Below are 12,218 nucleotides of genomic sequence, written 5' to 3'. Positions count from 1 at the left end.
TCCTCGCCTTACTTAGTCTTCGTTTTGTGACCCAACTCGGCAGAAAAATTCCATACTACTTGAAAATGAGAATTCTGGTATAAAGTAAGAACAAATTTAGGAAAATTGCAGAGGTTTAGAGCTATTGTTTTTTTTTGTAAACAAGAAGCAATAGCTGTTTTGGAAGTCATTATAATTCTAAATTCTTCTAATTAAAATGGTTTTCTGAAGTCGTCTGTCTCATTTCTTTGCTGGATGCTTGCTGAACCTGCTGCAGAATCTTCAAATTCTCTGCTCCATCTGCTGATGTTAAAAGAACTTGCTCCAAAATATCTGTTGCGTCCACCACTCCCTTCCAACCCGGGTGCACATTACTTTGGGCTCTTCTCTCTCTCTCTCTCTTCATCTCTCACATCCTGCATCTGCATCCGCCAATGTTTCAGGATCCTTTTTGTCAGTGATATCATTATCAATACCCACTTACTCTTTGAAAGATACCCACGTACTCATTGTTTAATATAACCACCCCATTCACTTCACATACCTCTCCTTGGACTGTGGGTTGTCTCGGGCAACCATCTCTCCAGGAAAGCCTGCCCTCCTGAAGCAATTCGAGATAGAGCTTCTCTCTACTCCACCCCAAGACTGAATGACTGGCAGGATGTTCCACTTCAGTGACTTGATTTCTTCAGTATTTCCGAGTCTAGTTAGAAGAAAGTTGACTAACTGCCCTCTTGATGTGGGAAATAACTCCCTGATCAAGTGGTTGTACTCGACTCATGCAATTTGGGGTAAAATCTGCATTCTCAGTTTCAAAGCTGAAGTTCTAAGAGTCAAGGAATAGAAGAATTTGTCTATTTTTACCTCCTATGATTTCATCACACATCATGCTAGCCATTCTTAGTCAAGCAATAAAATGGCTGTCAGCCACGCATTTTTTTCATTCCCATTACAGCTTGCAATTTTTTGACATTCTTGTAGCACCTTGGGTACTCGAAGTTACCAATCAGGAAAGATTCCAGCTTTTTTGACCCTTCACTGTTGGTGCAAAAGAGAATGGTAAATCATTCTTTGCTTCTCTTGCATTCTCCATTTTATGCATGTAAGCTTTGGTGGTCTCAGGTAAAAGAGCATTCAGAGAAGCACACCCATCCAGTGTTTGCAGCCAGTGGTGTTGCTGGGTTGCTGCTGCTGTGGACGTTGTGCCAGGCTGCTGTCATTACATATCATAATAGCTAAACACACAGCCTTCTTGAACCACTCCCCTCACTACACATATCTTCCAGGCTTCTTCCCTCTCGCCTCTGCGCTGCTGCATGACTCAACCTGCTGCGTTTAATCCTCCGTTCTCCATTGGCTAACGCACGCATGGAAACCATCCAGTAGAATGCCTTGGATTTAGTCTCCTACTTGCTTTTTGGATCATGACTTAGTTTTGTGATAGTTTTGGAAATGAAATTTGCCTCATGTATTAGTTACTTCTTATAGGAACCATAAAATCTTTAACGTTCATGTTAGTGAAAAGAATGTAGAGTTCAAAGTGAGAACCTTTCTTTAACAGAATATGTACATATCATAATGAAAGCACTGACATATCCGCAGGCTCATTGCTAAGTGTTTCATCTTTTTTTCTTAGGTTTTGCAGAGCAGAATGAAGAGACAAGTGGAAGTCCTGGAGTATAAAGACATCAAGAAGGAGTATGAAGTTGTGATTGCTCGTTTGAAGTTGATTAAATACAACCCAGATCACGCCACTGTCACAGGTTAGTCTGTGTTTATTGCAAGATTGGAAAAAATTTTCATGAATCATTTAATTGCATTAAATTGGATTGATTCTTAATCAATTCAGATAGTAATCAGGTATAAGTAAGTAGCTCATTATAAAAATAAAAACTGGTAAATACAGGGTCCATTATAAAAGTAATAAGCGTAATCTAGGAAAAGTATTGTATTGATCATACTTTCACACGTATTTAATTTAATCGTGCTTAAAATTCTTCAAAATAAACTCCCCCAGTGGGACCTGTCTGACCTGCCTGGAAGGCACCCTGAAACTCTTCGCAGGGAATGTCTCTTAGGAATTGTTGTAACATGCTTCCAGGTGTTTTCTATGGACTCAAAATGCTTTCTTTTCAGCTCTCGTCGGGAGAAACAAAAAAAGTGGCACAGAGCAGAGTCAGGACTGTAATGGGGTTCCGGATGCTCTGTGCTCTCATTGGAAACTGCTTGTGATGGTGGCCACCGGTCTGGGAGCATAGGGTGGTTTCCTATCATTTTTTATTGCCCAAATCGAAAGATTATTACTCCTGGAGTATGCATTTCACGCTTTTAGATTTTTATATGACGATAACTATTTTTTGCGATTAAATGAAAAGTGAAAATTTTCAAGCACGGGAACATGCGACGGCTAAGTATGAAAGCTGGGAAAAGCCCATGTGGCGTCAGTCTGGTTCCGGCTGCTGCTGTGTAAGGCCACCTTGGTGCAAGGCTATGAGCGCCGATACGATGCAGGCTGCTAGCAGGTAGCAGAGTACCCTGCTAGCAGATAGAGCTTGGCTTAAATAAGGATTATTAATACCTTATCAAACGAAGAAAACTTACCGACCATATGCAATTTTAATAGGTGATTATTGAGAGATGTTTCCCTGAGCTCTGTGCCTCATGCTTGCATTGGTAATCTCAGACGATGTAAAACTGCTATCTACTTGTATAGAAACTAGGTCCCTGTGACGTCACGTGGAGTGGCATCGCATGGGCGCCAGTATGGCCTTTTTCAAATGAGTTTAAAATTGACCATTGCCATTATCCTAAACTGGGATTTCCAAAACCAAATAATTTGTATATTATGAATACACTAATGGTGGGTGACAAATCGCAATCAATGCCTTTCGTTTTCTTTGCTGAAGGAAACTACCCTATTGTCTTAGCGGAGGCTGAAAGTGTCTTTGATGTCAGTCCTCATGCACTCGACCCGGCATTTCAATCTCTTGTGCCCCTGCAGGTAAAAGGCTGAGTTGACAGTTTCTCCCTTCACTACAAACTCAAAATGGATGATTCCTCGGATATCAAAAAAGGCAATGAGCATCGTCTTTATGCGATACTTGCTCATTTGCTCTTTCTTTGGGGGTGGGGGATGATTTTGTGCGCTCTGCCTTTTCGATACTGGGTCATTCTTGAACATCCGAGGTTAGTCTCTGGTTTCAACAAAGTTAAGAAAGTCCAGCTTGCTTTGAATCTATTCCAACAATTCTTGACAGTGCAAAATTCAAAGTTCTTTCTGGTCATCCGTCCTCTCTTTCAGCTCAAGCTTTGCGCAGACCTTGCGCATTTGCAGATCCTAGGTCACTATCCCATGTACTGGAAATGTGGACATGATTAGGGTGTCAGCGACTTGCTGAATGCTCAATCAACGGTTGGGACACAAAAATTTGCACACATGATTCATGTTTTCATTGGCTCTGGCCATTGTTGGGCATCTAGAATGGGGTTCGTGTCAAGCAGAATGCTTGGAACAATCTGGTGACTGGCTGCATTGGGAGGGCAGACCCCTCACCCTATTTTCCGCCCGTTTTACCCCACTATGATGGATACTGGCGTCACAATGAAAATCATTAGCATTGCTTTCATAATGAACCCTGTACTTCTATGGTTCTTGAGAATGGCTGAACTGAGATATTTTTTACAGAGTTTCTTGTGTGGATCATGCAATTCATTTGTTTTCAAAATAGCTGTGTTGTATGTGGAACATGCTGATTTTTTAATGTACAGTGGAACTTGGTTAGTACGTTCCTCCTTAGTACGTTTTCCTCCTTAGTACGACGATTTCTCTCGGTCCCGGTACCATCGGAACAAAATACAGTAAACTCTTGATTTTACGAAGTCAGTGGGACCGGAAAATTGGCACTTCGTAAAATCGAGTTTTGTAAATTCAAATCTTTTTCATAAGTCACGAAAAAATGTTCGCTTTTGTTTCTTCCGCCGTTTTTTGTCTTTAGTGGTCTTATTTAAATGTTTTCGGTGGTTATTCTCGGTATTATTCATAGAAAAGGCTTTTTGTTATCGATTTATGCTGTGAAAGATCGTTAAATAATTATACCACCATAAAATTCTCATTTCTCGTTCATACTTCAACATCAACGATCGCTTAAGAAATTCCCAACCAGTTTAGAAAACGTAATCAAATAATGAATTGCAAAGTTTATTATAAGAATTTAATATTTTAAATTTGTGGTTAGGAGCGAATAACAACTATTAAGTTCGCGTAAGATATATATTTGTTTCCAGCACCCACGGAATTTTAGCGGCAGCCGACCTAACCGCCATTTATGCCCTCTATCGCTCAGTGACGAGAAAAAAAAAGAAAAACGAGGGCCTCCATCCGTTTCCAAAATAACCTTCGTAAGTTAATATTTCGAGTTACTCCGTATTTTCAGTTGAATGTGCTATCTTTTCCATTAGTTATATTCATTGACATTCAGTTATGATAATAAATTACGTAGGATATGGTTATCTTCTGGCGAATATTTGAAGTAAATTCTGTTTGAGTTCTCTGTCCGGATACTGTGCTCCGTCATCTTTGCAGACATTGCTACGAAAGACTTTATTCTTCATCAGGACCATATTCTTCATACCGGGTGTGAAGTGCTATGTTCATATAGTATTTCTCTCTTCTTTTATGCCGACAGGAGCAAGGTTCCAACCGGAAAACGACAGGAGAAACATCTTCCATTATCGGAGAAATAAAGAGAGAATCGTTATTATCCGCATTGATTGTTTTCCTACAAGAGATGTTTCATCATTTCTCAACGTGTGTGAAGTATTGGTTCACTTGCGTGAATTCCCAAAAATGACACGCAAAAACCTGTACATTCACCTCATTTAGTTTTCGTGCTCTTTCTCCGCCGTATTGAAAGTTATGCAAAGAATCATTGACGTAGAGAAAAGATTTTCTTAGCTATAGCACTAAAAAATAGTCGTGCCATAATCTTAAATAAATATAGTGAGGAAAGAACAAAGAAAATAATTTCAATTGAAACGTCAGTAGAGAAGATACGCGCGGCTCCATTTCCCCCACAGTGGAAGATACTTCTTCAGCCTCTCTCCGGTTAATAACATACCCCCGTTGCAGGTAAATATGAACCATGCCCTTCTCCACAATCGGGGAACGTTCCCAGTGGGTGGGGTGAATAAGAGTGGGAGGGGGATTGCCTGGGAAGCGGTCAGCGTATGGTGGGGTGAAGGGGGCAGGAGAAAGAAGGGTGGGGAAAGGGCCTTCAGCTCTGCCTCAGTCTACTTTTGGGGGGCGTATTTTTCTACGACGTACTCAAGCTCCGTAACCTTAGGGGGGGAATGAATGGGAAATGATGGGGAAGGAGGGGTTTGGGATGCGTAAGGTGGGTGTCAGCAAGATCAGCAGAAGGCCGCGGGAGGAAGTAAACAAAGACTTTGGAAAGAAAGATCTCTCGGCTTGGGAAAACGGGGAGACGCGCGAGAAGAAAGTTCATGGTTAGAGTAATACCATTTTCCTGAACTGAAGGCGGCTGACCTTGAGCGTGCTCGCAACCCACCCACTCTTCTAGCCAATCACGGAAGAGCGACAGGAGAAAGTGTGCAAGAGCCCGCAGTCTCTCTCCGAACTCTGTTGAGTGCACATCGCTCTCCAGCTGGCAGTGTTGCCAAGCCGAATCTTTGGAGATCGCCGAGCGCTCGTTCTGCTGCCCCCGAAAGTACCGTTACTCCCAAGGCTGGCAACACCGGTCGACCGGATAGACGGGAGCAGAGGGGAAAAGGGAAGGGGATGTAGGGGAACGGAGAGGTGGAGGGGCAGCGCTTCCCATTGGCTACTTTCTATTTTCCACCCAGCCGCCTTCAGTTCGGGAAAATGGTATAGAAGTGCGTCTTCATTACAAGTAGCCTGAAAAATAAGTTTGTGGTTAATAGAGCCCAATACTTAAGATATTTAAGTTGTTTACTCAGGAAGGCTATTGTATACACGAAAAGATACTACTAAAAAATCTGTTATTTTTTTCTTTTTGCCCTTCTCCATCGCCGCTTCCACCATGGTTTCTCACTTGCATAAATGGGAATGAAATTGGGGACCTAACTCGTTAGCCAGATAAAAATATCTTAATGTTTGGAGGGCAGCTTGTACTTCTTTTTTATTTGGTGACATACTTCCTCACTTTCATCTTCGTCGTCACTGCTATTCTGACTAGTCCCGGCCGCTGCTTCTTCCGACGTATGAATCGGCGTCCCATTGTCGCAAGCCCGGAGATCATCGTCAATGGCATATTAATCGTTTGATGTTGCGCGCTGTGCTCTTCCTGCTTTTTCCAAGAATTTTTCAAAATTATCTTTTAAGCCTCTAATACCCTCCGTGATTTTATCCGCTGCAGCTTCCTGAAGGTACAACGTAACGAATCAACTATAGCCGCGATATTATAGCAGTAGAATTTCTAGTAGGCTAGTTCTATCAATTACCAACCTCGAGAACATCCTCATGATGCACTATCAAAGGGAATCCGGCCGATTTCCAGCAATTTGCGATTGTACTGGAGGAAATAAAGTACGTCTTGGAACCGTGTTCCTGCAATGAAAAATGGCAATTTTATTAACTTTGCCATTTTAGCAAAGTTAACGAAATCGTTATTAGGATGAGCTCGTCGAGGAAAGGGTCCCGGATTAGGGACCCTTCGAAGTGCTTCGGCGAAAAGTAGTCAAGTAGTCTTCGAAGTACGTTCACAGCAGCCTGCCTTGCGAACGTACCAGGTACGTTCACAGCAGTGCAAAGGGTTAATTAGGAGTGTACGAAATACCCCGCGCGACCTTCTTGACATGTTAAACTACGAAGTATTGTCGATGCGATGTTTACGAATAGGCACGTAAATAGAGGCATTATGTCAGTCGCGATATATTACTTAACTCCTACTTCCCCTTATTTCCCACCGTGAGGTTTTAGGCGAACACTTTCTCTCCAAAGTTGCACTATCATTTACGATTTCACACTTTTGATGAACCACAGCTGGAAGCGCTGATTTTTTTAGCTACCTACGCCGGCGTAACTAGTTTTGTTGACAAATATTTCGCTATAGTTCGTATAAACGAATGCCTTTCGCTCCTGGGGACTGATCAGGGGTTCGTAAATTCAAAAAAATTCGTAAAATCGAAACTTCGTATAATCGAATAGCATCATGTATTTACCAAAGGCTTTTCGCCGGGACCGCACTATCACTTCGTATAATCGAAAACTTCGTAAAATCCTGCTTCGTATAATCGAGAGTTTACTGTACATGCAAAAGTATTTGGTTAGTACGTTTGAAAAAATTGCGCTTTCCTGGTTAGTACCGACTGCTATTTTTTACTTTCCTTTCGAATGACCATGCAAAAGGGTTAATGTTTGTCGAGGGGAGGCTCAAACAGGAGCAAGTACAGACATATGTACTAAGCCCTGTGCTGGTATCCCTTGAGACCTGTGAGCAACAGTTGAGTCAGCAAAAAGAAGTACTAATGCATTCCATTTTGTAGGCAACATTTTAGACATTTGTAAGGTTTACCTCTAAAACTCAAGGTTTACATTTTTTTTAATTGACAGGCATTGAAACCCCAGGCATACAGTCATGCCAGGCTTTAAAACACAATGCTCAGTATGTTATCATTGTGAAATCATGTGATAAGCATTTTGTAATGGCAATTGGACTCGATAAAATTTCTGTAGCTTTTATTTTCTGACGTTTAACAATCAGTGGCGGATGTAGGACAGGGACGAGAGGGCTAAGTAATCTCCCAGCAGTAGTGGGGGTCCGAACCAAATTATCATTCCATCTAGTGTAAATTGGATATCCATATATTGGTATAGCCTTAACCCTTAGCCTCCCTCATAGATCCACCACTGGTAAGAATCACGAAGGATTTTTATTAAAATTGATACACCGATACCTTCAAAATCTCAGCAGTGTGTTTGCAGCCTACTTGGCATTGAAATAGCTATGGGAATTTATCAGCGTTTGACTGTAATCACTAAAGTAAGTAAATGGCTCAACTAAAAACTAACAAATGTAGAAGGATGATATCAATCAAAAAGTTAACTGTTATACTGTGTTGCTCAATAAACTTCATGCAATTCTTGTAGAAGTTCTTCATTAATACTTTTTAGATTCCAAACAATTTTTTGGACCACCTTCCATTTATAGGCACTGTTAAGTTGGCATGCATTTTTTTGCACTTCTTATCGGTAATACAAATACCAGGATGTACCTAGAAAGGTTTATTGCATCATTAGCAATAGTAGTGCAATAATTGTGACTATGTGTTCATTGTAGGCTTAGCCCGATCGGAAGAAGAGTTGTTGGGCGAGTTGGCAAAGGCTGGTATGTACGACAATGCTCTTCGACTTGGTGCTCTCCTGTTTGAGGGGCGCACGGACTGTGAGTGGGCCGTGGGCATCCTGGAAACTGCAGCATCCGCTTGCGTCCGGCTCCTGCCCAATGGACCTTCATCTGGGTTTGCATGTGCCGGCACTGAGATTGGTGGATCTCGGGATTCCATGTCAGCATGGGATATGCTGGCCGATAATGATCTCTCGAGTACGTAATTCTCCTGCCACCCATTCTCCCATTGACTCTGTGATGAGATTTGCATTCCTGACTATTTGCTGAAACTATTTCCCAATTGGTGTTTTTTTTTTTAAGTGCCGGTCTGCACTCGAGCAACCTATACTAACCCTTTTTTTTTATAGATATTAAGTTTGTTGTGTATCAGTCTGTGCAGTCACACTTTAGGGTCTATCCTAGTCGTACAAAGTGCTACAAGGATGGGGTTTGGTGAATTCGATGCAGAATATCTGCACACACATTTTAGACTTGGTCCCAGCACTATACCTCGATGCTCAAAGTTGTGGTCAAAAATTGTGCAAATGCGGGGAAAGCATCGTATTTTACTTACATTTACTTATTGAATGTACGAAATTATGCTGCATTTCATTATCACATTCAATGCCACCGGATCACTTCAACTCCAGCCACAAATTACCTTCCTGCCTCTGGTGAACATCTGTCGTTCAAACATCGCTCTATCTTCCGTCGGCAGACTGCATTTTATTTTTGCATTCCATGGAGCGGTCCACTTCAACTCCAATCCACAAAATCACTTCCAGCTGCTCTCAGCACTTGCCATTGCATGTGTGAGGCATTGGGCCACGAAGCCTGAAACAAAAAATTCTTGCCTATCGGTGCACATTGTGGGACGAGTAAATTTGTGCTCACATGACACAATACTTTACTATCAAAAATGCATTTCATAGTTTACCTCTGACAGAGTGCATGCACATTCTCAATGCACAAGCAGAATTCATGGTAATACATAAAAGCAGAAAAATTATTCTTCCCAGTATTATGGTATGAACAGAGTGAAGCAGAAATTGCATTTACTGCAATACTTATCCACCTAAAATACAGTGAACACGTTTATTTTTAGTAAGAAGCTCTCGTGTCTTCTTCCTTTGAAAATATTCTATTAATACCTGTAAAGAAGCAGAGTTAACCTGGCTGAGGAACAGACAGGTTGGCACTACTCGTTGATAAATCTTTGAACTAGAGACAGGACGTTTGAATAGTTGCATCACCAAATAACTCGAATAATGCTTTTTACACTTTTCAATATTCGATGGCATAAAGTTATCAATTACAGTGAGTCCTCGTTTAACGTCACTTACCGTTCCTGAAAAATGTGATGTTAAACGAAATGACGTTAATCGAAGCACAATGTCCTATAAGAAACAATGTAAAAAGTGAATATCGGCTCCTAGACCTCACAATTCCTAAGCGAAAAAATTTTATCGTATCATATTTGGGCCATTTCTTACGATGGGAATGCCAAACTATGGCATAAACACGAGTCCCTGTCTTCATTGACGGCAATACCAGCAGCGACGTACATCCTTCTCCATTTTTGTATCTTCCCGCGTTTGTTTTTTCGGCTTCGCTATGGTGGTCACCTGGGCATCATCATCGCTGAAACATCGTCGCAGTTACAGGAACCAAGATTATTGAGAACACGGCGAAAAAGTGATGACAAATACTCCGACTTCTACCCGGAAAAATTCCTAGAAATCACTTTTCAGGTTCCAGAAAACCGTTATGTCTAGTAAAATTTGCTAAAACTGTACTTGACATTCACGCACTTAACATTTGCGCACCTACCTAAGAATTCATTTTGCAGAAAATTTGCTATAAACGTAATCGAAATTGACAATAAACACACCGTTTTACACTTCGTTTAGACTGACTGTATTACCGCCCACAAAACGAACAACATGCAACGCCCGCCGCTTCGCATTTTTTCTCGCGCGAAATTTAAAAGACCTGACCAGACCTGACGTTATCGCGAAGCAAAGGTGCGATAAACGAATGACGGTCTCAAAATTTTCGTGACGTTATCGCGAAATGACGTTAAACGGGGTGACGTAGAACGAGGACTCACTGTATTCGAATTTCAAATATACAGCACATATAGTCCGTGATTCAATTTAAATCCGTTGACAATGGTCAGTAGGGCGGATCGAAAAAATCGATTTTTTTCAAATCCATCTGGCCCACTGAAAAAAAGTTGTGGGACCGATCAAAAATAAGGCCTGAAAAATTTGAGACCTCTACGTGAACCCCTGACCCTCGCTCAAATGCAATTTAGGGGGGGAAGGTCAAAATTCAAAAAATATAAAATTTTATGGTCATTCCCCATAGATATTGCCGAGTTACTGCCCTTTTAGGGCAAAAATTTCGTGCATTTTGACGTATCTGCCACCGTTTAGCCACAAAATGCCTAATTTGAGTCCGCGCCCGCGAAGAAAATATTACAACGCCCGCGCAGCGTCGCGGATACAAGAGCTGCTAGCTGATCCCGTCCCCTCCCCGCTCGCTTCTCCCCCTCCCATGCCTCGAATGCAGCAAAATTCATCCCGCGTGTGCTTCTAGGAGGGCGTTTATCTTTGATAATATAGATCGGAAGATGGTAGAAGGTAAAAAACGGTGCGTAGTGAGACGACTTGTCCCTTATTTGGCGCCTCGTCGGCGTTAAACAAATCGATGTTACCAACTTTTAGAGAAGTGATGAAATATTTTTAGATCTGCGAACGCAGGAAAGGAGCCTATGGTCTATGAAGACGCCTCTAGAGTGGCTATAAAGTGTGGGAACTTAGGATATACACTTCTATTCCGGTATTGTCCGACAGCTGTGTCTAAATGGATTTTGGGTGAAGGCCGCTCGCGTCCCCTCCCCGCTCGCCACTTCCACTCCCCAAATGCACCAAAATTCACACCAAGTGCGTCTTTCTTCGTTAGTCTTACTAATATTTGATGTTGCCACGACGTAATCGTTATAGTACTTCCTGTGGTACCGCTAAATCCATTTAGTCACATTCACAATGGAAGAGAAGCGCGTCACCATAGTTCGCACACCTTTATAGCCACTCGAGAGGCGTCTTCATAGACCGTAGGCTCCTTTCCTGCGTTCGCAGATCTAAAAATATTTCATCACTTCTCTAAAAGTTGGTAACATCGATTTGTTTAACGCCGACGAGGCGCCAAATAAGGGACAAGTCGTCTCACTACGCACCGTTTTTTACCTTCTACCATCTTCCGATCTATATTATCAAAGATAAACGCCCTCCTAGAAGCACACGCGGGATGAATTTTGCTGCATTCGAGGCATGGGAGGGGGAGAAGCGAGCGAGGAGGGGACGGGATCAGCTAGCAGCTCTTGTATCCGCGACGCTGCGCGGGCGTTGTAATATTTTCTTCGCGGGCGCGGACTCAAATTAGGCATTTTGTGGCTAAACGGTGGCAGATACGTCAAAATGCACGAAATTTTTGCCCTAAAAGGGCAGTAACTCGGCAATATCTATGGGGAATGACCATAAAATTTTATATTTTTTGAATTTTGACCTTCCCCCCCTAAATTGCATTTGAGCGAGGGTCAGGGGTTCACGTAGAGGTCTCAAATTTTTCAGGCCTTATTTTTGATCGGTCCCACAACTTTTTTTCAGTGGGCCAGATGGATTTGAAAAAAATCGATTTTTGCAATCCGCCCTAATGGTCAGGTCTTACAAGAAGGTTTGCACATTTTGTTTCGTTCAATTCTTTAATAATATTTTTAAGAAAACTTATCATTGAAAATAAACATAAGTATACATATAATCCCAATGACTCCACGAGAACAACGTTAAGAAGAATGTATCTACATATACC

General features: G+C 41.8%; 1 protein-coding gene across 2 annotated transcripts in view; it reads left to right on the top strand.

Moving 5' to 3' along the window:
* LOC124158421 (nuclear pore complex protein Nup160 homolog) overlaps positions 1 to 12,218 on the top strand; it is a 213,792-nt gene that overhangs the window by 166,286 nt on the left and 35,288 nt on the right. For both annotated transcript variants that reach the window (XM_046533501.1, XM_046533500.1), the window contains exons 20-21: positions 1,616 to 1,742; positions 8,298 to 8,561. In XM_046533501.1, coding sequence (XP_046389457.1) covers positions 1,616 to 1,742; positions 8,298 to 8,561 — 391 coding nt within the window. The remainder of the gene's footprint in view (positions 1 to 1,615; positions 1,743 to 8,297; positions 8,562 to 12,218) is intronic.

This window comes from Ischnura elegans, chromosome 5 (genome assembly GCF_921293095.1).
Source record: "Ischnura elegans chromosome 5, ioIscEleg1.1, whole genome shotgun sequence".
Lineage (NCBI taxonomy): Eukaryota > Metazoa > Arthropoda > Insecta > Odonata > Coenagrionidae > Ischnura > Ischnura elegans.
Note: the sequence above shows the minus strand (reverse complement) of the source record. Positions and strands in the feature narration are given on the sequence as shown.